This window comes from Motacilla alba, chromosome 5 (genome assembly GCF_015832195.1).
Source record: "Motacilla alba alba isolate MOTALB_02 chromosome 5, Motacilla_alba_V1.0_pri, whole genome shotgun sequence".
NCBI classification, from domain to species: domain Eukaryota; kingdom Metazoa; phylum Chordata; class Aves; order Passeriformes; family Motacillidae; genus Motacilla; species Motacilla alba.
Window position 1 is genome coordinate 24421546 of NC_052020.1, and position 26682 is coordinate 24448227.

General features: G+C 41.4%; 1 protein-coding gene across 1 annotated transcript in view; it reads right to left on the bottom strand.

The window, feature by feature from the left end:
- LOC119702177 (transmembrane protein 263-like) overlaps nt 1-25961 on the bottom strand; it is a 201585-nt gene extending 175624 nt beyond the window's left edge. The window contains exons 1-2 of the mRNA XM_038139714.1: nt 25789-25961; nt 12739-12829 (exon numbers count right to left, since the gene is read on the bottom strand). Coding sequence (XP_037995642.1) covers nt 12739-12829; nt 25789-25794 — 97 coding nt within the window. The 5' untranslated portion in view covers nt 25795-25961. The remainder of the gene's footprint in view (nt 1-12738; nt 12830-25788) is intronic.
- Nucleotides 25962-26682: the final 721 nt, after the last annotated feature.

The window sequence follows — 26682 nt, forward strand, 5'->3', positions numbered from 1 at the left end:
CAACAAGAGAGGGATTTCAAAATCTGAAGGGCTGGACATCTGAAAAGAAAATTCCAACAAGTTTTAGCAACAAGAGCTAAATCCGCAGTTAAAAGTTGCTGTGCAATTCAAAGACTACCCTGTCCCTATTTATCAGTTGTAGTGGCCCAAAAATATCCTAGGTACTCCAAGAAAGGTTGAAGATTTGCTTTGCTGTCAACTCATTACTCACAGTTCCATTTTCCAGTGTGGCAGAGAGAAGCAATGTACCTCAAGTGATCATCTGAGAACAAGAGCTTGTTCAGGACAAAGTGAGGGCAGGGGACGGTTGGCTTCTCCGAACTAAAAGCTTTCTCATGATCCCAAATCAAACCTGTGACTACTAATGGACTCCAACTAGGTCCTTCTGAGAGGCTGTCGGAATATTTTTTCCAAGCTGTCCTTGCAAAACCCTCCTTATATCTCCATCTGAAGTCCTCAATTTTTTTGTGCTGCAGGAAGAAGTCAGGTGAAAAAACACTCTGCTTTAGCACTCTGAAAATAGTTTTTAGCCAGAAGCTACTATAAATTCACAGGACATTTAAAAGAACTGCTGGTATGTCATGGAGACTCCGACTATTTGGAAACACTCTTATTTGCTCCACACTTTAAGTGTCTTTACAGATTTCTGGTCTTGGCTGTAATTCATGACAGCAGCAGGAAAATGTGTGTGTGTGTGTGTGTGTGTGTGTGTGTGTGTGTGTGTGTGTGTGTGTCTGCTCCCAGCAGTTCACTTGCTGCTGCTGTTTTCCCTCTAATCTAGTCAGTCCTTGATCTGCAAGCATGAAATTTGTTCCTCGGGGGGAAAAAAATCATTACACACAAAAGGCTTAAAATCTCAACTTGGGAATTAGCAGGTACATTTAAAGGTATTTTTTCCCCTGGAATTTGCCTCAAATGACAAGAAAGCAGATACCGATATTGCAAAAGAACAAGATAGCTTTATACAAGGTCTGCTTAGCCCTTCACCAAAATACTTTCTAACAGAGTCAATAATCAATTAAGGAACTACTCTACTTCAGGAACAATTCTACACACAACCTGGAAGAAAAGCATTCAGCTGACAAGAACAGCCGTGCCACAGCCGCAGGAGCCGTGTGTTGAAGCAACGACAGCCCCGCGCCTTGCCAGGTGTGGGAGCGCCCTCCTTTCCTTCCCGCACCTCTCCCAGCACGGTCCCTTGCAGGAGGCGCTAACAGGGGCCCTCCCAGGCCCCCCAACACCACACAATCGTAGCTCAGCAGTTCCACGCAAGAGGAGTTGTGCGTTTTCACAAGCACTGCACATCTGTTCACAGGTCAGAGGGCACATTTTGCTTTAAGTGGAATTGAAAGTGCCCACTGAATCAGCAGAAGGTTTCTTGTTAACACGGTGAAAGCTCATTTCAGGTCTGAAAATAAAGCCAAAGGTTAACAAGACTTCAACAGCTACTGTGCATGTCATGGCTTTCACTCCTTTGCACACTTAGCACCCACAAACCCGGCTCCCGGTCTGGGTAACACTACCTTTAAAAACACCCTGCTCCTGACTGAGAAACGAGGAATTGTTTCCACAGCAAGGACCCTAACAAGGAGGAGAGGTTAAAAATCTTGTAATAAAGAAGGCAATGAGAAGCGAAAATAAGCTTTGTTAACTCTCCAAGGGTTATTTGTGAAATAATTAGTTCATTATGAAATAAGCCCAGGCCCATTCTCACTGTGGCGGAGTTTAAGCTGAGGAACACCGCCAGTGCAATGGTGCGATGGGACAAAAGCGGCAGCGCCGCGGCTGCGGCCGGGCCCGGGGCGGGCGGGCGGCCCGCTGCTGCCCCCTGCTGGGCGGCGGCCGCCCGGGAAGGCCGGGGCCCGCGGGGCACTGCCGCTCCGCGCCGAGCCACACCGCGCTGCCCGCAGGGGCCACGGCCCCCGAACACAGCGGCCGTCACCGAGGGCGGGCTGCTTGAGCAACGCGGCTCCAAGGTGCCATTTGCCGTTCCCGCATTTCGTCGGGAGTGTTTTAACTGCGCAAGACAGCCGAATAAAATGTTTTAGAACAAATGTCGGCAATACAGCAGTGACCTGGGAAGGTGCCGACGCAAGCTCAGGGGAGCAGCGGGTGAGGTCGGTCCCAGAGGAGCCGCGCAGGGCAGGCTGCGCCAGCCCCTCCCTGTGGCACGCCTGGCAGCCGGCACCTCAATTTAGTTTTAAGTGTTTGTTTTTAATCGCACATGTCGGCATGCCGGGTGGTTAACTCACCATGTGTCATACAACACAAGAACAAGCCTCCCAGTTAATCAAACACCAACAAAACGTCTCATGTCATATTAACGCTACTTGGATCAGACCCAGGAGGAGTAAAAGCCAAGATCCCTCTGCTTTCCTATCTTAATCACTGTGCTATACACTGAAGTTGCTAGAAACACAAACATCGAGAGCTGACCTCTTGCATGCTATCACAGAAGAGGTTTTAAGTGATGCCTGCGGCTGCATCTCTTCCTCGCTAGAACAATGGGGAAGTCAGGCGAGCTCTGCAGCACACTCGGGATCCCAAGCCTGTCCTTGCGTTCCATGCAAGCTCACAGGCACACAACAGCTGGACAGGCCATCCTTCAGTCTCTGGATCGTGGGAATGATGTGAAAGTTCACTCCCTCCGGTTACACCCACTCCAGACAGAGGCATTATGTCTCCATGGGCACCCAGCAGCTTTTGTGCTGGCACCCAAGCACACGTGGCCATGCAGTGGGGTGAAACTGGTAACCTGCAGCCAGAGCTGAATGCAGAGTATCTCTTTCAGAAGCTGTGTGAGCACCTGTTAAGCTTAAAACAGCAACCAAACTGTTTTTTACTTAGAGCTGGGTTCAGGTAGTCACAATCTTTTAAACATCTCCAGATATCACAGGAAACAGATTTCTCTATATAATGTAAAGTAGATTCTTAGACAAACATCAAACTTCATAAATGTGGTTTTTTATCCTTCTTCAATGTAAACATACAAGATCCATAGACTGGAAGAATTTACCCACTTCCTTGATCAATTAAGTCTATTATTTAGAGGAAAAAAAACAACTCTCAAGATGCTAGGAACAAAATACTGCAGCAACAGTAACATTTTTAAGCTATAAAAACACTAAACCAAACTTGGAGTCTCAATTTGCATTTCCCAAAGTGAGCCCTAACTTTAACATTTATACTAGCAATTAAATCTTGGAGGTTTGTTCTTTGGCTTTTGTAGGGGTGAGTGGGAGGCACTGGGTCTTTTACAAAATTACACTTTCCAGTACTAGACACACACAAACAGCTGGCTCAGCCAAAGAGGATGAGTTCACATAAGTAACTAGAATTATCCCACTTCTGTATCCAAGAGATACAGGGGAAACCTTTTCCCTTTTTAGGGGAAAACAAACTAATAAAAAAAACCAAACAACTCACCCAAAAAACCCAGAACACATCACTACCACGTACAAATCTCCAGATAATTTGGGAGAATGGGGAAAGAGGAAGGAAACAAAGAACAGTTTTGGCTTTGAGCTTCTGCACAGAAGAACCTTTATTATTTTGGTTATACCTTTACAGTAAAATTTGAATTTTGGAAAGGTAAAAACAGTAGAGGTCAACAACATCACCCATTCCTTAGAATCTTAAAGGGATGAACTGGTATTCATTAGGTGAATTCTTAACTCCAAAAAATGAGGTCTCATTTGCTAAGAAATAAAGTAAGTTATAATTCAATACTATAAATCTGTTCTTTCAACTTTAACAATATTCCAATACACTCATTTAACAATCCCATATGCTAAGACCCTCTCACAACTCACAGAAATATCATGGCCATATTTTTAGCATTATTTGCAAAATAGATGTAATATTTTATATAAAGAATACTTACTTCCTTTTGGATGCCAACTAGAAAAATACATTCATTATTCATAATACAAGATCCAAAAATATAAAGCCACCTAAACTTTTTAGAGCAGGTATATCCTGCTGAATATTACATACTTTGGGCAAAACTTGAAACCACTAGTATATGTTACTGGTAGAGAGAGGGACAAAGGAGACAGATTCCCCATAATATGCCAAATAAATGTATCACAATACTTTAATAATCCAAATCATTAATAAGCAACATGCATTGGTCTTCAGTGTGTTAAGAAAATAAAGAAGAGATAGAATGACACATGCCCATACTAGTCCAAGACCATTTTCTGTAAAAATTGCTCTAGAATTCCACCCAGTTTCAAATCAGATTATTTTCTCCTAGAATATTACCCTAGAGGGTGAGCAAACTGACACAAAACCCCTCACTTTACGGCTCATTCATAAGTTCATAAACAGCCTTGGAAAAAAACTATTCCTCGGAATCAGATTGGTTTTTGTGATCCAAAATGATCCGTCCAGAAGAGGCTAGATTGATGCCATTGTGCAATCATACTGGTAATCAAAGTAGTGGTTCAAATTGTTCACAAACAGCTGAAATCAAGGCAGGCAGCCAGGCTGAGACTACAGATGTTTATGAAATGTTAACCGGGCATTTCACTCGGTTCTGAGGCAGAATTAACAGCCTCATGTACCGACCTTATGATTTAATTGCCTGCTATAATACTCTGATAGCTTAGCAGTTCAAGATATCATCATTGTTAACACACTGATATATTGTTCAATTTCACTCCTGACCTGGATTTACTGCATTGCTCATTCTTATTTAGTACTTCAGACTGTAGCTATATGTAAAAGCAAGACTTACTTGTCTCTTTTTTTAGTCCATTAGGAACAAACAGGAACTGCTTCCTTTTTCAGCTTTCAAACAGGACTGATAACTACAAGCCTGAAAGATTGATTGTGCTGCTTTTGGCTAGGCTAGAGTTAATTGTCTTCACAGCAGCTGGTATGGGGCTATGTTCTGAACACAGTGATGATAATATAGAGATGTTTTTATTATTGCTGAGCAGGGCTTACACAGAAAAGCCAAAGTTTTCTGGTTTTCATTTTCTGGTTTTCATACTGCCACAGTGGTGAGGGGACTGGGGGTGCATGGGAGGTTGAGAGGACACAGCCAGGACAGGTGACCCCCGCGGACCAAAGGGATATTTCAGACCATATAGCATCATGCTCAGCATACAAAATGTGGGGAAGAAGGAAGTGGGGGATGTTTGGAGTGATGATGTTTTTCTTCCCAAGGCCCTGCTCTCCTGGGGATGGGTGAGCATCTGTCTGCCCATGGGAAGCAGTAAATTAATTCCATTTTTTGCTCTGCTAGCATACACAGCTTTTGTTTTCCCTATAAACTATCTTTATCTCAACACATGAGTTTTCTAACTTTTATCCTTCCAATTCCCTCTGCAAGCCCACAGATGGGTGAGTGAGTGAGCAGCTGTGTGGGCCTTGGTTGCTGACTCAGGTTAAACCACAACATTTATTTAAGAACAATTGTCTTCATCTTCATGTTAATTTATTTGCCCCTTCTAATTAAAAATACATAGTAAAAGAACATATATTCTTTTATACCATTTCATATATCTCTAACCAGTGTAAAAACAATGACAAATGTCTGCCACTTCAGCCAGATAATAAGATACACAGTACAAACCTCTATTGCTAGAAAAAACCACATTCGCTAGTAATTGACCAAGATGTATCTTCTGACAGAGGCTTCCCACTGACCTTTCACACTGAAGTACCTTTTCACTTGGATCTCACACTTTTCTTACAGCTACTGTCCCCAGGCAAATGGTAAAACTACTATTGCCCCATCCTGTGGGCAAAGACCCTGGGGGAAAACCAGATGGCTACTCACCCACTTCACAACATCACTGTATTAACAAGATCCACTGATAAGAGGTTTCCCACACTTAAGTTATGAGAACCTTTCTTCTGCAATCCACCAGGCACTCGGAGGCTATTTATGCTGCCCTTAACAGCATATGCTGTGCACACATACAACACTTAGTGACAGAATGATTTGCAGGGCATGGAGTAGGCTAGAAAAAAGGGATGCTGAGCTGTCAAAGGAACCTTTCATTAAATCATATGAAAATAGTGGAGAGGAAAGGATAGGACATAGGGAGAAGTGGAATAAAAACAATTTCAATAGCTTTCATGCTGTTTGTAGAAGACAATGTAACATAGCTGCTGAATGGAAGATGCCTGTTGTCAGCAACAAGCATACACCAGCAGGAATACAGATGGGTGGGGGCTGAGAGAGGGAGAAAGGGGTACGCACAAACACTGTTTATTAATCACATTTCAGATTGACAATTTCCTCCAGAGAACTAAATTAAATAAAACATGAACACATTACAACATAAACACATTAGAACTTTTGATGGATATGAAAGTGTTTTATAATCTAACAGAAATACTAAGCCAGACTTTGTGCACAAGACTGAGCTGACACTACAGGTCATTTCTTTTGCAGAAACAAGAACTGGTTTGGCCAACAGAAGAGCACAGCTGCAAGGAATCGTGCCTTAGAGACAGATGATACTGAAACGTTGCTCTTCAGCCTCAGGGCATTTACAGAAGTAGCTCAGGAAATGCTTTTACAGATGAGAGGACACGCCAGGTACATAAAGTCCCAGTTCCAAAGAACAGACAGCCTCACTGCTAATTTCTTTTTCTGCTTTTTAAGAAACCTTTCTATTTAAGGTTATCTGACAAGTCCAATCACCTTTTGAGGACTCAAAAAGACAGGGGGAAAAAAAAAGAAAAATTGACAAGTTATGATGTATCAGGTAAAGTGTTGTATTATTTATACATTATGATCACAATTTCTGATTCAATTTTCAAGTATCTTCCACCTATAAAAGCCCAAAAATTTACAGTTTGTTTTTTCACCATCCTAATTTATCAAGAAGAACAGTAATTTCTGTTTCATACACAAATAATGCTGTGGTTCAAGGAAGGCCAAACTACTTGACTAGAGCCACAGACTAAGTCAACAGTGGAGTTAAGAATCATAGAATATCCTCAGTTGGAAGGGACACAAAGGATCATCAAAGTCCAGCTCCTGGCCCTGCACAGAACAACCCCAAGAATCACACCATGTGCCTGAGAGCACTGTTCATACACTTCTTGAACTCTGTCAGGCTTGGTGCTGGGGAGCCTGCTCCAGTGCCCAGCCACCGTCTGGAGGAAGCACCTTTTCCATACAATGCAAACTTCCCCTGGCTCAGTGTCTGCCCCTCCTCTTCCCCTCACAATGAAGTTGCAGCCTGCGATGACATCTTCTCTTCTCCCGGCTGAAGGAACCAAGTGACCTCAGCCTCTCCTCATACAGCTTCCCTCCAGGCCCTTCATCATCCTCATGGCCCTCCTTTGGATGCTCTCTAATAGTTAAATGTCTTTCTTATATTGCAGTGCCCAAAACCTCACACAGAATTTGGGTTGTGCCAAAACAGAGTGGGACAATCCCCTCCCTTGCCCAGTTGGTGATGCTATCCCTGATGCACCCCAGGGCATTGTTGGTTCTCCTGGCTGCCAGGGCACACTGCTGGGATATATTACAGATGTCCCTTTCCAAGTCTTTTGCTTTTGTTACATGACCATAGAACTGCAGAGGTCAATCCAGGCTGGCTGGCAATTAGACAAAAAAAGCAGGTCATTTAAAGAGGTCCTCTGTAGAAGGATTTGACTGTGGCAGGTTATGAGGCAGCACACTGAAGAGAGTGGTTTGACTCAGGAAAGTAGAGGAGGGCTTAGCAGATACCACAGCTTTACATCTGCCAGCTTCACAGAACTTCAAGATACTGGTCTGCTACACTACAGACACACGTACTTACCTAAGTATGTAGTACGTGACACTAAGGCACACAGGCAACTTTGTCAAGTTACTTTACACCAGAAAAGGCAACATAATTTAGCAGAAAGCTTGATGCTGAAAGAAAATTGAACTGCTATTAACTGCCTCATTTTCCAAGGGCATTTCTTTGAGGTTCTTTGGATATGGGCAGTTGGGAGACAGACATACTAAATATTACTTGCAATAAGAAAATGCAAAACAGTGCAGATAAAGTTTGCATCATTTAAACCTTGGTATGGCAATTGTTGCAGCAGACATTTGGCCCAACAATAATTGGGAAAGTGCCACCCATTCATCAAAACTGGATCTGTTGATAGGCATATACCTTTCTGAAATTAAACATCTGTATCATAGACTTCAACTGAAGGCCTCATCACAGATGAGATGCCTGAAGAGGCATGTTCCTCTGGCATCTGCTGGTTTCAATAAACTGTCCTATTCTTATAAGAGAGTACACCAACATGAAGTTAACAGTGTAATTAATTTCAGACATTTCAAATGGATGGTAGTGTCTCAACCAAAACACAATTGTACTTTATTTCAGTTAGATCCATACAGGTCTAGGTAAAATTCAGGTATCAAAACTCAATCCTGAATGAGCAATCCACAAAACTCCCAGATTCTTTGGATTGGAGATTCTCAAACTGTGGATAAGGAGTCCTAAAGCCTCCTACAGAAGCATGCAATATAGATTTATCCTGAAGAAGATATAAAACAGCAAAGACTACATGCCTCCATGGAGGCAGATTATAAGGCTCACATAAGATACAATGTTCTAAACTCCTGCAAGTCATCTGATTTATAGTAACTATCTTTGTGTATTCTTTACCCACAGCAAGTGTAAAACAATTTGAATTAAGAACACCACATGTGTTTGGAAAGGAAATTTCCCAGGATCTGTTGTATACTGCAGAGATGCTAAGACCCATTGCTTTTAATAAAACTTTACTCCACAAGGCCCAATCTGCAACAAAGAAGGAACATCTCTGCTGGGTCTGAAAACTACAGAAGAGGTAGCAGACCGTTCAGACACTAGACTCAGGCTTATTGCCAAAGTGATCATAGTAGGTTGGCTGATAAAATCTTCATGCTTAGTACTTAAAGGCCACAGAAGAAAGCACTAGTTTGTAAACTCCCAAGAGGGACTATCACTGTTAACCAGTGGCACAGCTTTGCAACTAGACCATACCACCTTGAAATGAGCTTTAGTATATGCAGTACTACTTAGTAATGCAAGGCCAAAACAAACTACAGCCATGCCCCAGTATCAACAAAGTAGATACTCCTGAAATGCATAGTTTTTAGCAGTTTGACAGAGTAAAACTACATTTCCCACAAAAATTAGTGTAATAAATGGGAGATATACGCAGCAAAGAAGGTACTGACATTTCCTAATGGAGAACATCACTGAAGATTTAATCATCACCAGATAACATTGCTATCACTTTTCTTGATTAATTCAATGGAAAAGGACAGAAAAGTGAAGTGATCGTGTCAATTAACACATTAACACTGCATTGTATTAAATGATCAGCAACAGAACTCTGAAGTGGAGAATAAAGAAGCAACAGATAGAGCAAGGTGTTGCTGTACTTAAGTAAATCTAGTTCTGTCTCTGCAATCACACTTCCATTTAACATTCAAGATCACACAAAACCTACATGAAAGTAGCTCAGATGTGTGTGGCAGCACAGATAACGCCACGCTGAATTTCTTGCAAAGAAGGAAGCAGTTCATACCATTTAGAGCAGCGTGTGCCTCTGCAGAGCCCACTGCCCTTCACCGGCTGCGGATGGTAAAAAAACCCCAAAAACCTGCCCTACACAGCCTGCTTGTGAAGCGGTAAGTACACCAGCATTCCAGATGCTAATTGCTACTGCTCCCCTGTGCCTGCCTTTCAAATGAGGGGATAAAAAAAAGTATGTCACAAGGATCATAGAGGTACTAAAGATGAAGGGAGAATAAAAAAACCCCGTGAATTTGGCAGATGGATCACGATGTCAAGAGGTAAAGTATCGTTAGGGCATAAACAGCCTTCTTGCGGCAGAGTGCGGGAGCGTCCCTTGTGGCAGCGCAAGCAGCTCAGGGGAGCAGTGAGCAGCTGGAAGCGCTTTCTCCCGGCGGCGGGGCCGTGCGCCGGCGCTGCCCGCACCGCGGGCTCGGGCGGGCCTGGCATGGCCGGGCCTGCAGCGCCCCCGCGCGGCCCCGCCGCCGCCGCGCCTCACGGCGGGCACCGCGCAGCCCCGCCGCCCCGGGAGCGCAACCTCGCCGCCGAGCAAAAACCCCTTGGGGCATCTCATACCATGCACGGGATCCCGCAGGAGCTGTGCTTCCAACTCATTTACTCTGCTGACTTAGTTAAATAGAAAAAAAGTTAAATTTAACGGCAGATAAAACAATCCGATTCAGGTGACACACAGTTACCAGCCCGTGTCTTGGCATTTCTCTTGCCTCGAACGCTGCCAGGCTGCCACACTGCACTTGGGACCAATGTCTGCTATTCCATACCAGTTGTTACCCACATAGACACCGAGTCCATTTAGTTATGCACATGATGGACATGTAAAATTGTCCCATTATTTGTAGAAGGCCATTATGCAGCACTGTTTAGAAATATGACACTCCGTGAAGGGAAAACTTTTATTTTATTTCAATATGTACATAGAACAGTGCTTCCAATTCCCCTCCTTTCAGAAGGGCAGTAGATATGCTGTGCAAAATGGGAAATGAAGTTACTGTGATGCAATCTGAGGAAATAATGGATTGTGCTAGACAGAGAGACTCTGGAGAACCTTCCATCCCTTATGCGCTCATTACCAGAAGGCAAGCAGACATGGTCTCCAATTCATAGATCCCAGGAAACAAGACTGCAGTAGTCACAACAACATTGTTTTACATATTGCAAAGCATCTGATTTAACTAAGAAAGAGATGTCAGAAGAAACAAGAAATCTGAAGAGCAGCAAAGATTAGAATGTACTCTGGATGGTATTTAAGTCAAAGAACTTCAGAGTTCTTTTTTTTTTAATGAGATATTTGCAATGATTCCTGCAACTACATGTTCTTTATAGTGATTCTGGTAGGTCTATGTTGGTAAACAGCAGCTTCTAAGGAACACTGCTGTTACTCAACTCCACCAATATCCAAAGTCAGCTATAAATTCAGCATAATCCTGATTGCTCTCCTCCAGGACAAATTTTCCACTTCTGCCAAGCAGACTCTAGTTTTCAGATGTGCTCTCAACACCCCTCCTATTTTGCTACATTTGAGGTCATTGTAAATTCAAAAGGTACATACTGAGCTCAGACTTTATCTACTGTATCACTGCTTAATCAAATCAGCTGAACTGCTACAGTTCTTTTCCCTCACACCAGCAAAGTGGGTATATCCAGACCACACACTTCTCCCAGACCATCCAATAAGTCACAGAAGTAGAATATTAACACCGACATATTTCATTGTCATTCAAACCAGCGGGGTTGCAGGCAGAAGAACTTACTTTCATTTTATAAAGTTAGTTTGCAAAAATACTAAGCCACATTGAAAAGACCTCTTTTGATTATACAAGTCAAAGCCATAGTCCAAAGTCTAAGCCTATTCCTGAAGAACTAATGACACAGGATGGGTTTTACATTCCAGGATACAGTCTCCAGACGCATGTAATCATCAGCTTCAGCTAGTGACCAGAATTCTTACTTCAATGAACTGTCATTACTTGCTCACTTGGCATTACTTACAAAGAAAGGAGGGGAAGAGAATATTCATATTATATCCTCCACGTATTTATAGAATAATCAGAACATCCTCCACATTTATTTCCTTTTGGCTTTATAAGAGTTGCAAAAGAAACCTACCTTTCACTTACCTCTATATACTGTAATTATCAACACAAAGTATATGAAATGGCAGAACAAGAAATTATAACTTAATAAGAAAACTTTAACAAGTTCAACAAGAAGGGATGGGAGCAGCAACTTCCTAAAACCATCCATTTGGCTCATATTCCCTTTAAGAATGGCTGTCAGTATAAATGCTGTATCAGCACCTTTTTCTCTTAAAGGAAAAATATAAAACACATTTTTGTTTCCCAGAGACATGTCATGGTATTTTATCAGGAAGTTGCTAATAAGAGTCTCAGCACTTTCTGGATTGTTTAAGCCATCCACAGTGATTATAACTGATTGTGTTTTAGAAGCCAATGAACTGAAGACAAAGCTCAAGATGTATTATCACTTGCAGCAATGTTAGCAGCTTCTATTCAAAAGAAAGCAACACCTATTTTGCTGCATATATTCAATGTCTGTGACTTTTGCACAATGGGGAAAAATCTGTTCCCTGTATAAATCCAGATTATGTCATTACAAACAAGGCTTTTAATTAAAATTGGCATCTTTGAGCCTCCTGCTGACAGACAGCATCTCATTGCCTCCTCCTCAGATGGCTAAACTGGCTTCCAAGAGAGACAGTGAAAAGAAACAAAATCACTAGAATACCTAACTTTGACAAGTCTCTGCTGGGGACAATTTCAATAGCAGGATGCTGCAGAGAGAGGTAAAGAGAGAAAGGAGGACTGCTTAGGAAGTCTCCCCTAATGAAGACTCAAAACATCACCAACAAGACAGTAGAGGAAGCATTTTATTCCTAAGCCTGAGGACAGGATGATCAGGCAGGACAATTTTAATCAGAAGCCGTATTGTTAAAGAGAATGCAGAACTCTGTCTGCACCTCAGTGGGTAAAGCTTTCCTTTGAATGCAAAAGAAGGCTTAGGGGCTGGCTAGACCTCTGGCTGGGAGGTTGGCTAAACTGTCAGCTCTGACAAAGCTTTACCCCTCTCAGAAAACAGGCAGATACAGGTTCAAGTCAGACAGATAAATCAGATTTCTTGGCCAGAACATTTTCTTCAACTGATTGCAAAGAGTTTATATTGAGTGCAAGCACTGTACCTTCGGGAGGCTCTTCCCGCAGATGAGGAGGCAATTCTTCACTTGTAGACTCAGTTTCATCATCCACCATCTGTGTTTCTAAGCTAGGGCCCTGCAGAATAGCAAGAAGAGGTAAATTGCAGAAAGTTCAGACAAGAACCACAAAAATGGTTACAGGAATACACCAGACAGTAAGGACACAAGGAGCTCACTTTAGCTGATGAGAAAGAAATAGCTGGGAGATTTTGTTTGCAGTCAAATTACAGAAAGGGGAAAGTTAAAAAAAAAAAAAAAAGGGAAGGGAAAAAAAAACCACTTTTCAAGACTGTGCACAAAGTTACAAGGGTCTTAATTTCTTAGTTGACTGAAAAACAGTGAAGCATAATTTCTAAATTACTATTTCCAAAACACATAATGCAGTAATACATTAAAATTTCCATTTATCAAGGATAGCAGCAGACCCACCATCAACTAGAATTTTTGGGGAAAAAAAATTGTCTTTGTTTTACCAAGACTAGATTCTGAAATGCCACTTGTTTCAAAGGAAAACAAAGCAAACTCTTTTACAATCTTCTAACCTATACAGGTCCATTGACCGTGGAGTTTTCCCCTACAAGCCCAAAATATCCATTTATGCCTCCAAGTGTAATATGCCAAACTAACCATTCCTGAAAAACTACTGGGCTACCCTCCCAGGTTTTGCACTTCCATGTTCCAGCCTTCTTGATCCTGAAAAGAGCCTGCGATGTTACTGCAGGCATGAGCAGAGTTAAAAGATTTGCAGCTGAACTCACTTTATACACACAATATTTTCCTGATATGTGGAGCTATAAAAGTGTAGTTGCTTTTTCAGTTTGAAACTATCACAGGAAAGAAACCCCACCATCTTCTTCCACCCATCTTACCTTTTTTATTTTTAAGTTATAGAAGAGTAAACACTAGGCATAACTAGAGGGCTCCATTAAAAAAAAAAAAACTAATTTTCTTTGCAATGTTACTACAGCGAAGAGTAAAGTGACAAACTTAGCAGTCATTAGGAAATGAAGCTTTTGTGCACTTTGAAAGCATGACTAGGTTTGTAGTCTGAACTATCTGAAAATGTGTACTAACATGCACAGCTGGAATGTTTCAGAAATACAGCTGGTGCATCAACAGCTTGCAAAATGTTATTATTTGAACTCAGAAAGAAAAGGGGCTCATGGCCCTAAAGCTGCAGTATTTAGTTTCATTCATTCCAAACCCTGTGACTGAGAGGTTACCCTCAACAGCATTGGCTACTTTCTCTTTCCTCAACTGGCACATTATGAAAAGTAACACACTTGTCAAATTCCATCCTTTGCACAAGTAGCTCACATTTTCATCCATTCCCCATTTTTTTTCAACAAAATGGACATGAAAAAAAAAAAAGTACCACCATACTTTTCAGATGTTTTACAGCAGGAAAAAAAGAGACCACCCAGGTGAAGAGTCTACTGTGATGGTGCAAGGGTCACAACCTGGATTTCTGCCATCCATGACTATGCCAGTTTTACCTAGGCTATTTACCTATTTCTCCTTGCACAGTATCAACAGTGCTCAGCTTTGGTCAGTGAAGAGTTCAAACATTAAGTCATGCCTTGTAGTAGCCATCACAGAAAGGGAAGAAAGTGTTTACCACATGGTACAGATGGGAAAGTAGTAAGTTGCCTTAGTCCAATTAAAAAAAATTAATCCCAGGAGCCAGTAATCAACATCAAGATCTAACCATCTCCTCACTTCAGCTAAATAATGTGGTCCAGATTTTAAGAACATGTAAGTAATTCTGGGTAAGAGCAACAAGTTGAATATAAAGTATGTATTTGAGTAAGTTTCTGCACCAACTGGCAATATGTGAACACTTCCTTCCTACCCATCAGTGCCACAGACAGAAAAGAAAAAGGGAAGATGAGGCTACAGCACTACACCAGATCACAAGATTTATTCTTCATATAAAACATGTGGACATGGAAGATATGAGGCACCAATATGTGCCTTGGAAACATTCTGAACTACTATGGAACTCCTAAACTAGAAGGGGTCTTGAATGTGAATCCCGTGCCTGTACTTTCTGGTTTTCAACAGTAAAATTATTTTAATTTCTGAAAACAAGTAAGAGCCATCTGCACATATTAGCTGTACACTGCTCAAGGAAACAATCCAACTTGCAGGGACTATGGAAGAGCCAGCAAGAAAAGCTTTCTCTTCCCTTCTTCAGAATAGTCAGTGTTCTCAATTTCCTAAGAGACAAACCTGCTCAGTAGCTTCTCCCAATGACAGCCCATGATTAAGTGGTGCTCCTTTGGGTTACAGTTGTTGTCATCTACATAAATACAAAGAGGATGCAAAATGCTAGCCAAAGTGAGGGTGGCATTATGGTTTTTTCTTCCTCACATATAAACTACTACTGCTTGGTGTTTACTAGCAATACAATGCTCCAGTATGGTGGATATCACTGACAACACTTACTCCAAAACAAAGATTTATCTCAGTTGAAGGTCAGCCTTGTACCTAAGCTAGCATTAACAAATCCAGCTGAGAGAAAAAAAGAGCTCATTACAGACCACCATGGCTGAGACGCTGTTTGCCATCACCAATTTCCCTCCAATTCAAAACTTTACACTTGCTACTGGAATACTACCGAAGAAAAATGTTCAATCCAAGGCTACTGCTTGTGCAGAACATGCTGAATGTCTAACAGAAATTACCAGAATTTTTGAGGATTTTTTTCACTACTCAAAAACACTTAATCATAACACAGCATATTTTAACTGTATTTGACATACATATCTTGTATGGTTTTGAGAATTCTTCCCAAAAAAAAAAAAAAGTATTTACAAAATTTTTTCTCAATTTAATGTTAAAAAGGAAAACAATCTAAACTGAAGCATGGACATGTCAAGTAATGTGAGACAGTTAACAGCAGATGAAACTCTAGGTTCTCATATACATATCCAGAAGTAATATTTAAGGCTCAAACACTGACAGGTGTCATTAACAAGATTACAAACTCTCTTTACAATAGCTTTTTTTTCTTATGTTAGCATGTCCATTGCTTTTTTAGTTACATCTGCTGAGTTCAATTCACTGGACCTGCTGCAAGCTTGGTAATGAACATTCACCACATCTACAGTTCTGTCTGTACAGTCATCTACAGCAATCAAAAAAAAAAAAAATCCAGGAAATTTATCTTCTGAGAAAAGTTTGTAACTATGCTAAGGTTGAGTCCAACAACTTTGTCTCAACCTTTCTTTTTTTTTACACTATCACTTCAAGAATGAGGTATCAGTTCCATCTTCTTTTTTCATTCTTAAGGATCCATGACAGACAAGTAGGGGAATGGGATGCATACAACTGTGTAAGTTATTGGCTTGCAGGTTCAACAATTATCCTCTGGAACTGCAGTGGTGGCAGAAGGAATGCACACAGATTGCTTCTGCTTTGACACTCCCTCAGGAGCATCTGGGATGCAGGAAGGTGTATCAACAGTTCAGAAACATCAGCAGATATTACTTACAATATTCTTTCAATTATTTAGGGTTTGTATAGCCTCTTAAATTGGGAATGAGTTTCCATTCCTCACTAGAACCACTGGATAAGCACAAACTTAAATAGGTATTATGACAGAAAGTTAGGTTATGGCACAGAGCCTAAGAATATATAACTAGGAAAAACCTCTTAGCTCTTCAAAGACAGTCCCTGCCCTCAACAAGCAAGTACTTCATACAGTGCCTTGATGAACACTTGACTAGGAGCAATGTTAAGACTTAGTGGCAATTTTTCTGTCATTTTAACATAATCTCCAAGCTGAACGAGTAAACTCAAGCAGAGGAAACACCCAACCTTTCAAAATGAAGTTACAGATGTGAGATTTCAAGGTAGCTCACTCTGTCCCTGCCAACAGTTTTAATGAACTCTTAAGGAAGCTGAAAAGCTTTGCATGAACTCAGCAAATGATAAAGGTCAAGAGCAAAATCCTATAGGAATTCTCAAGAAACTGGGAAACATACAATCCCCTGTTCTGATCACACTGCATGACTACTGACCTTACAATGCAGTTTAACCCAAATGCTATGGACTGCTGTGACCTGGCAAAGTAGTGTTTGTGGATTTATAATGTGTTTCATAGAAGGCTGTGTATTTATGGATAGAGAGGGCTGCCAGTACTGAACTAAACAAGTGTGACAAACTGCATACAAGCATTTTAGAGTATACCTCATGCTCTTCCACAGGATACAATATTTTGAGAATAATCCTGACCAGAAGTTCAGCTATACACTCAGATTTTCAGTAAATTTAAAGGCTGTACACTTTACAAGTGCTGTAGTAAATGCATGCATGACAGAAAGCAAGTTCCTATCCAGTCAGGTCAGCGTTTTCCACAAGGTACAGAGTTATGTTTATGACACTGAAACCAAGAGCACCATTTATCACCACATTTGTACTAACAAGTGATACCAGCATGCTCAATCATAAAAAGAGCCATACTACATCAATCTCAGCAGAGTAATAAGTACTCAAAATACCCACACAGTACAGGAGCAATCCCAACACCAAGCGATCAGTGTCAGCTCATTTTGCTCATAAGGCAATACCAACATGAGACTGTCACTGCAAATGCCCCAATATGGCTCAGCTTACTAAAGAGTCATCTCAAAGCAACCAAAAAATCCTACCTGCACCACCACCACTTTTAGGCGTTTTAGACTCTACTTTTGTACTTAGTATTATATTAATGATGGTATATAATCTTAAACGGAAGTCTGTCAATTGACTGTTCACTGAGTCAGGAATTCATTTTGTTAATGAGCAGCAAAATACAAAACTCCAAAACAGTCCAAGAAGGGCAACTATGAGGGAGGGCAATCAAGTTTAAAAATATATATACACATCTTGTGAAAAATTATTAATGAAATTGAACAAGTTTGGGACAAATAACTTCAAATTTCCTTCAGAGAACCATGTATCTTACAATTCTGCTCCTCCTCACCATTCCTACTCTACTCACAAAAGACAAATTTTTTTTTTAAATCTCCTACCATAAGCAGAACTAGAAGGAAATAAGCCATGTAAATACTTTTCTCCATTATACTCAAACTTATAAGTAATCTTTTCCCACTTTCAGAACAGAAGCTGGAGGAGTAGTCATGGATTCAGCCGCAGTTTACTGTCTCAGTTATGAGACTACACTTTGGAAATAATTCTAAAATCTGCAGCTTTAGCTACTACTTTCCCTGTGCATTTTCAAGTGAAAATGGTATTTATTTCCTAATCGAAACCTCCATATTCTCATTCTTGCTTCTAAACATTTTATTCCAGTTTCTGCTTTCTGACATTATTCTTCATTCATTTATATTCTGGACATGAGCCTAGACTCTTACTTCTTCCACTGTAAGAAACCGCCTCATTCCTCCTAAAGCCTCTCCTTAAGTGCCCAGAAGGTCAGACTTGCTTCTTTCTATGCAACTCCTCAACTGCCAGCATAAATCACATGTCCTCTGTCCTGCCTAACAGCGACTTTCAGACCTGGTATTCTATGTAGGCACAAGTCCAATAAAGCAATTAAGCAGAGGAAAACTCGTAGCAGCCCAGGCTTCATACCTCCACATCTGTGATTTCACTTGTAAGCTTCCCAGCACGGGTCTAATGCGTTTTTTATACAGTATCAAATATATGTCAAGTGATAATCATAAAGATTAGACACAGCCTTAAGGAATTACAAGACTCAGTGCTTCTTTCTGTGTGAAGAAACAAGTGAAGTAATCCCCAAACACAGTTTGTCAAGTGCTTTGGGATGCTGAAGTATCCCAGTGAAAGCATTGGCTATTTATGTATCAGGTTTAAAGAATACTTATTCCAAATCTACAAGACTAAAGCTCTTAGTTTCCTGCACGTTAGCATACTTTGCCCCTTCCTAGCACCACAAAATCAAAACCCCAGCTCTTCTCATCCCAACTTCAGTTTCTCCAAATGCGTGAGAGATGATACATGCTATGACTGGGCTGAATGTTTGCAGATTCCAAAGGGCTTGTCATATCCAGTAACAATGAAACTGGCCTTCATCAGGCTTTCCTAAAGTGACATCATTAATGACACTGTTAATATGGGATCTCTCCTCTATCCAGTCACTGTTACAAAGTTTCTCAGAACTTATCTTGGATATTTCATGTTTAAACAAATCAGATTGTTCCATCTTCCATATTTGAAAGTGGCTTGTGACTCACAATGCCCTTTCTGCTTTTTACAAAATTACATAAGGTCCCAATTCCTACAGAAAAAAAAAAGGGGGGGGGGGGGGGGGGACTGCTGTTTAAAGAAAAATAAAAATTAAACAACCAACCACTAGGTAGGTAGTTCAACATGATAACAACCTTTTCCAGGTTATCCAGGACCTACAGGTCCTCTTCAGCTGAAGCAAGTAACCACCCAACCATCTCCTTATTCTCTGCTGCTCAGATAACCATGCTCAGACACTGGGAACAAGTTTACAACTATCACTGTACTTTTGTTAGGCAGTTTGTGGCTGCAGCTTTTACTTCCACAATGAATTTTTAGCACTTTAAGGAATTAAGACTTTAAGTTAAAGTTTTCTAAATGCAATAGGAACATTCAATTGAATTTGCCATCATTATTGATTGCACACCCACACCTTTGGGATTTCTGATGTCAGTTGGATTTTTCCTGCAGAGGGAATAAAATCGATGAGCAACCATAAATTTTTTTTTTTTTTTGCTTTCCTCTATGTTTAACAAAGCATCTTGATGAATGCTTTGCTTTTAATTTTGCAAAACAAAGTTCACTTATAATGAGAGCTTCTGTGCAAGGTTTCAGCCCAAGGGGAATTTGAGTTGCAGTTATAAATCCCCTGGAACACTAAAGGAAAGTACAGAAATAGAAGTGCTGAGGATGACAGTAGTGTAAAATTGTAGCACTTTGTTCAAAGTACTCTGTAACAAAGAATAGAAAAGTTGCTTAGATTACTTGCTCTTTTCTGAGTTTGGACAAACACATTAGGGAGGCTACAATTTTAACACTTAATTTTGTCTTGACAACAGGACTGGGGGAGAGAGGCAATGAGAGCAAGATTTAATGTCGCAAATGCCAAGTCAAGATTGAGTTCTATTCTCAGCAGAACAGTCAAATGCTATTTTTACAGCAATAAAACAACTTTATACTGTCACTAATCCAAATTAGGGTTTATTTGGCAAAAATAAATTTTCAAGAGTACTAATGACACCACAGTCTGCTCTCCATTCAGCAAGCCAGTAAACTGATGGTTTACACTTTCCATGCTCATGTTTTGTATGGGACAGATAGCACCATTTATACAACAAACAGCCAATACAGTCTGCTCAGTGGTAGACCAGACAGTTCTGGGTTTTGAATTAATTATTGTATTGAATTTTGCCTTGATCGACCATTTATTTTCCATCTGGATTTTACCTACTAAATCAATCTTAGCACAGAAAGAATGTAAGAGTGGTTTTCAAAAGCCAAACCAAGCAAATCACATTTCATGTGATCATGTACTGACCTGGCCCAAAGAGAGTAACTGGCATACTATACCATACTATAACATATTATAACTATACTATAACATACTATAAATGTACTTTTCCAGCTTGGTCCTTGACAGACAGATTTAGTGATTAATGCCAGTTTTAGTCTGCTTGAATAAATGAGATAATGCACTTACAGAAAGAATATTCTTCATTTTCCTACCAAGAGGTAGAAGTGTCACTCTAGGGAGCTGCAGACAGCATGAGAAATTTGTCTGAAAAATGAGAAATCCTTCGCCTAATAATATAGGCATATATGACACAGGTCATTAAGATTTCCTCAACCATGCTAGAGACTTATAATGTAATAACCTTTTCATTACACTCAGTAGGGTCACAATAAAATAAAAACAAAAATAAAAACAAATGAACACCTCATGGAAAGATGCATTAAGCAGAATTCTATAACTGTGGTTTAATATGACTCAATTTCCATGCATTTATTTGCTTAAAAGTGCACTACTACTGTTTTAGCTTTAACAGGCTGAAATTTAAGTAATTTTTGAGGGCTTTTACAGCTAGAACATCAGAATTTTTAAGACTTGAATTCAAAGTACATAAGCATATATGCATCTTGAAAAATATGAGCATTCTCCCCTGAAAGAGTCACAAGAGACACCACTGCAAGAGTTTGAAACACAAGTCATCTTGCCAAAAAATATTCATTTCCTTTTTAAAAAATGACAAAAAAACCCCAAAAAACCTGCAAATCCATTTGAGGTTAAAAAGTTGTTTCAAAACCTTCAAAAGTCATTTTAGATGCTAGAAATTGAGAATAAAGATAAAATATTTTATTCAGGACAGAACTTACTCCTGTGTCCTTATTTTATTAGGTATTTCAAAATGCATTTTCTGCATTTGGTAATTAGCTAGGAGATGGCATTATTATTTATTTATCACACAACTTTTAAATTTATTTTGTTGATGGCTAGGTAGTTAAATATTTCCTTCCTTACAAATGAGTTTTGAACTCACATCAGAGCTTTTAAAGATCAGTATTGCTTGTCATTCTATGCACTTATTGTAATGCTTTAAAGAAGAAACATTTCAGATAAAATACTTACTAACTCTACTGGACAAAAGCTGCATCTTCTGGTACTGTTAAGCCCTGCAATTTCAGGGCTTAGCCTGCATAGTCAAAACTTGACTGCTAGAAGCACTGCCAGGAGTAACACCCCCTTTATTTCAGGCTCCATAGAGCTCTTTTTCTCCCAGACTCACTCCAAGAAGTAGTAAGAAAGGTCACAACTTGCTGCATGCAAGATTCCAACCAGAGTTACTACACTCAGCAACCGAACAGCTATCAGATGGAAAAAGCACTTGATCATTATGAGCACAAGCAACACACAAGTAAGAATTCATTCAGGAAGCAATGGCTTTTGGTAACTGCTGTCTTCTGCTTTGAAGATCTGTGAGGTGCAAAGGTTGACTCAAAGCCCAAGAATTGCAGTAGACATTGAGGAGCTCTGCAGACATATCAAGACTAAGCACAAGCCACTTCTGTGACACCCGCTAAGTTCAATCAGAACATTTTTTTCTGAAGAAACTTAAGAGCACTACTATTTGTCCCATCTAAGTAAGAATATACTTTTGCCCAGAACTTTGATGGTATGCAACCCTTTCCCATTTCTCTGAAATTCAGCTGAAATATTGGAAAAGAAAACCACTACAAGGTTTGTAAGGCAGTTCAGCAATAAAGAAAAACAGATGTGACCAATCACAGGCAAATATTTCCATCAAAATTATCTACAGAACATGTACTCCATATTCTATGTACCTTTATGTGCCTCTTACTCTATCACTTACATTCACGCTCCTCCTCATTCCTAGACCACATTTAGGTCTACATGCTAGGAAAGCAAAATGTTACTATATACTCCATAGAAAGCAATAACTCTTGTCTCTTATTTTTATAAGCTGTTCCTTTCCCAAGCACTTTTCATTTCAACTATAAAGAGGCCTGCTAAACAAGATTGGACATATGTAAAAAAAAAAGATTACATATACATCATTTTGACAGGACAACCCACAACATCCTTAAGGAACAGAGCTGTCTGTAAACACAAGCAAGAAAAATATTTACTTGAGCTTTCCATAAATTTGATACTGCAACTTCAAAATATCTTGCCTTATTCTGATCTCTAAAATTTATCTGTCAACACTCACTATCACAGGCAGTCAGAAAAAGAGAACTATAGGCAGTAAGTTCACATTCTTTCTCTTAAATATAGCTTTAAGTTTCTCAAAGTAAAATGTCACATTTATGACACTTGTCGTATCCCAAACTATATAACTTAACTGTGAGCACATGCCAAAGCACCACGTGGTCTCATTCTACTTTGAAGAATCCTTTCAATAAAGAGAGGACCAGCTACATAAATCACATCTTGAGCTTGCTTTCACAAACAAGAACTTCAATATGACCTGCCACTCTCAATGCCTTTCATTTATCTGATTTTGGATTTAGGTTAGCCTGGTGACAGCAGCAGTGCTAGAAGCAGTCACCACAGCAGAACCATACCAGGAACTATCCTAATGCCTCAACTCATTCACCCATTGAAGATACAGCATGAAGAGGTTCTGTTAGCAAGGGCACAAGAACCTTCTCCAGTGCTGCCTAAGACTTGAGAAATCCAGCATTAAGCCACAACAGATGAATCCTGGAAAGATACTATGATGTGGGGCAGTAATTAGCAGCTGACTGATAATCAAATCCCTGCCTATCTCCCCACTGCCCTAACAAATGGAACTGCCCTCCCCACAGGACAGACACGTTACCCAGGCTCCTAATGCAGCCTGAAAAGGTGTATTTCCTTGCCATCAGGATGGTCTGCCCTTGAAGGAAAGCAAACTTTATTGACATATTCAAAAGGTATCACTTACTACTACACACAGAAAAGGTCCACTTCCTGGCACTATGTGAGCTGCTTGCCTCTCACTCCTGTCCTATAAACCAGGAAAAGGGACTTTAACCAGTTTTGTACTTTGCGTAGCCTGGAAGGGCCCAGAGATACCATCCTTCAGCACAGACACAGCTCAAAAGACATGGGAACAGAAATAAAGTACACATCCAGTCCAGCTTCAACACCAAGTTTTAAAGCATTGCTTTGCCATACTACTTTACTTCATTCTACCTTTTCAACGGGATACTTATTGATTGTTTTAAAAACAATAAATCAGGCTTCAGTTTCTTCAGCAATGATCAGCATTACTAAGGGATCCTGAAAGGATCACTTCTACAGCAGAAGAACATCCCCTGATGTTACCACTTCCCTTTGCCGGCTTCTTCCCTTCCCTAAGCAGGCTGACCATTTTGATACACACTAGCATTAACCTGTTTTCTTTTTGACTGCTCTGCCTTCTCAGCAACATGCTAACCAGCATCAATGAGCTCGGCATCAAAACCAATCCTGCCAGAAACAAACAAACTCAAGTGTATTTCCCAAGATATAACAACAATTAGGAGAGAAACTGACAAAATGAAAGGCTTCGTTTTGAAAGGCTTCATTTTTATGTCTTCCCTGCAATGATCAAAACCTTATTTGTTTTAAAGTCACACTGAACTACTCACAAGCAGGCCCATAAAACGGATTCAGATCCAACTCACACCACAAAGACACCTCTTCCTTCCCTTCAGTTCTCCTTTCCTCACCCTTTTAAAGGGGTGAAAATACTGCACATTTCAATGGATTCCACTTGTTAAATGAAAAGATAATTATCCCCATCGTCAGCTTAAGAATTTAAATCATGTATCTGCAATGATCTTACCTAGAAGAAACTTGAAGCAACTCCTACAGCAAAAGGTGGCACACATGGAAAGAAATGTGAACTGAAAGAAATTACCCACTCTGAGAAAAAAAGTGAACCCTTTTATACTGAAAAGCTCTACACAGTGTTTATACCTGAAAAATTATTGGTTAAAAACAAACAGACAACTTTCCCCCAAAACACACTCATTTTCCTTGCAGTCAGAACATGATTCCACTCACATCTTGTATTTTGAAAGAGCTCATCTTAAATAGCCATGAGCTTTCCCCACTCTAGTGGGGCAAAAAAGGAATTCAGCAGAAGTAATGGTCTTAGCAAGAATAAGCCGCTGTTTACTCTGCATGCAATAAAACAGAAATTGAAGGAAATCTTTTCAGTTTTGACCTCAAACTGGATACACTGTTCAGACAGCACTTGAGGTTTTTGTTTTACAGTGTAAGTCAACAAATCACCCAAAGCCATAGTGCTGTTTATCAATAACATTCTCAATACATACTTTGTATTATCCTACACTACTGGAACTAAGAAACACTCAGAGAGAAAGAAAAAAAATACACATTTTACTATCAGGCTTTGTACAAATGCACAACAAAATATAACACTGCATAGAAGGAAACACTCTTCACATATATTTATTGCATGTATGCAGAGGCTGCCCCTTTTCTTTCACCCACCAGCTGTGCAGATATTATGGTTATAAGCCCCTAGTGCCTAGAAACAATTGTTAAGCCCAGAGACTGCCACACGTGCACTTCCCAGAACTCAACACCTGCACAAGCTGATGAACTTCTAACACACACTTACTTGACTCAGAGGCTTGTAGGAAGGCCTGAGCCAAATTTCTCCATCGGGATTGGTACAGACCTATACAGTTTCTGCCTCAAAGAGCTTACAACCTAGCTAATACATTTTTTATTTTACTGCTAGACAAATTCAGGAGACAGGGAATGCCTGGTGTGCCTTAAGTTTTGGACTGATTAATGAGAAAAAAACCCTTCAAAAGTCATACACCTGAAAATTAAAGATATGACAACATAAAGTGAAGAAAAAACAATACAACAGCATTACTGACTCCTAACCAACACAACAGAAGACACGACCTCACATCTGAGCGTCATATATTACTACTTCTATAGTGCAGCCAGCCTCAGCACGCACACCAATAGCCAGCTCAGGTTTGACATTCTCTATCCTAACAGTTTTCCACAGCAAACTACGGAGAAAGGCGACGATCTCCGGCAGGCTTAGGCAAGGGCCTGCGAGAGCAGCAGCGCAGGTGAGCACCGGAGCAGCCCCGGCCGCACGCCAAGGCACGACCCCCACGGCCGCCGGGGAGCGAAACCGCCCACGAGATGCCGTGGAAGAGGGAAGATGCCCGGGGAAGGAGGGCAATTTCTCCGTGGAGACACCAGCCTAGAAGGGCAGCGGGGGCAGGCAGCCCCCGGCTCCCACGCTATTCCCTTCCCGTCTCAGCGCCGCAGGAAACGAGCCGGGTTCTCATGGAGAGAAGTGGGGATTCTTTCCAGGGAGACGGACCCAAGAAGCGACACCACATCCCCCGCGAAGTTGGAAGCTTCTGGAAGTTGTGTACTTGGTTACGAGCGCGCACGGCCGCCACCACCTCCCGCCACCGGTTACCGCCGGGCCCGGCCCTCTCCCCCCCCGCAGCCGCCGGGAGCCGCCGCGGCCCAGGCGAACCCCCCGGCCCGGGGACAGCCGCCAGCATCACCTTCATGCCGCGTCTCCCGGAGCACCGCCCGGCGGGGATGGAGGGAGGGCGGACGGCCGGCGGCTGCGTGCCCGTCTCCCCCGGCGCTGGGGCTCCGGCTCCTCCTGCCCGATGTAAACACACACCGGCGGGCGGGGGGAGGCTGGGCCGGGGGGCAGCGCCATGGCAACCCGGCCGGAAGAGGAAGCGCGGGGGTCAGGGGCGCCATGTTGGCGGGGGGCTCGGGGCTCGCAGTGATGCTGCGGGGGCTCGGAGCCGGCGCCTCCGAACGGAGCCAGGGCTCCGCAGCCCGCACCGAGACACCCCGCCAGGCGACACCGCTGCCTGCCTGACGTGGCAGGTGAAGTGCTTCACCTGTGGGACATGCTGGCCTCTTCCAATTTCCAGTGTAAGCGGCTGGGAATGCAGCGAAGGGAGATGAATTGACTCAGCCTTAAGTCAAACATGGAAGCAGAATTGGTTTGGCCAAGATGAGGAGCCAGTTCTCCGAGCTCTGCCCTCACTGCAGGCATGCTGGCATTCACAGAATCAAATAGAATCAATTAGGTTGGAAAAGATCTATGAGATCACTGAGTCTAATGTAAGCGCCCCTATGTCAGCTAGGCCATGCCTCTAAATGCTACATCCAGTCTTAACTCCAAGCATGGTGACTCCACCACCTTCCTTGTCAATCCGTTCCGGTGTCTAACCACCCTAATTGTAACGAAATTCTTAATGTCCAACCTAAACCTCCTGGTGCAGCTTGAGTCTATGTCCTCTTGTCACTTGTTACCTGGCAGAAGGGACCGACCCCCAGCTGGTGACAGCCTCTGGTCAGGGAGCTGTAGAGAAAGGTCACCCTGAGCTTCCTTTTCTCCGGCCTAAACATCCCCAGGTCCCTCAGCCACTCCTCAC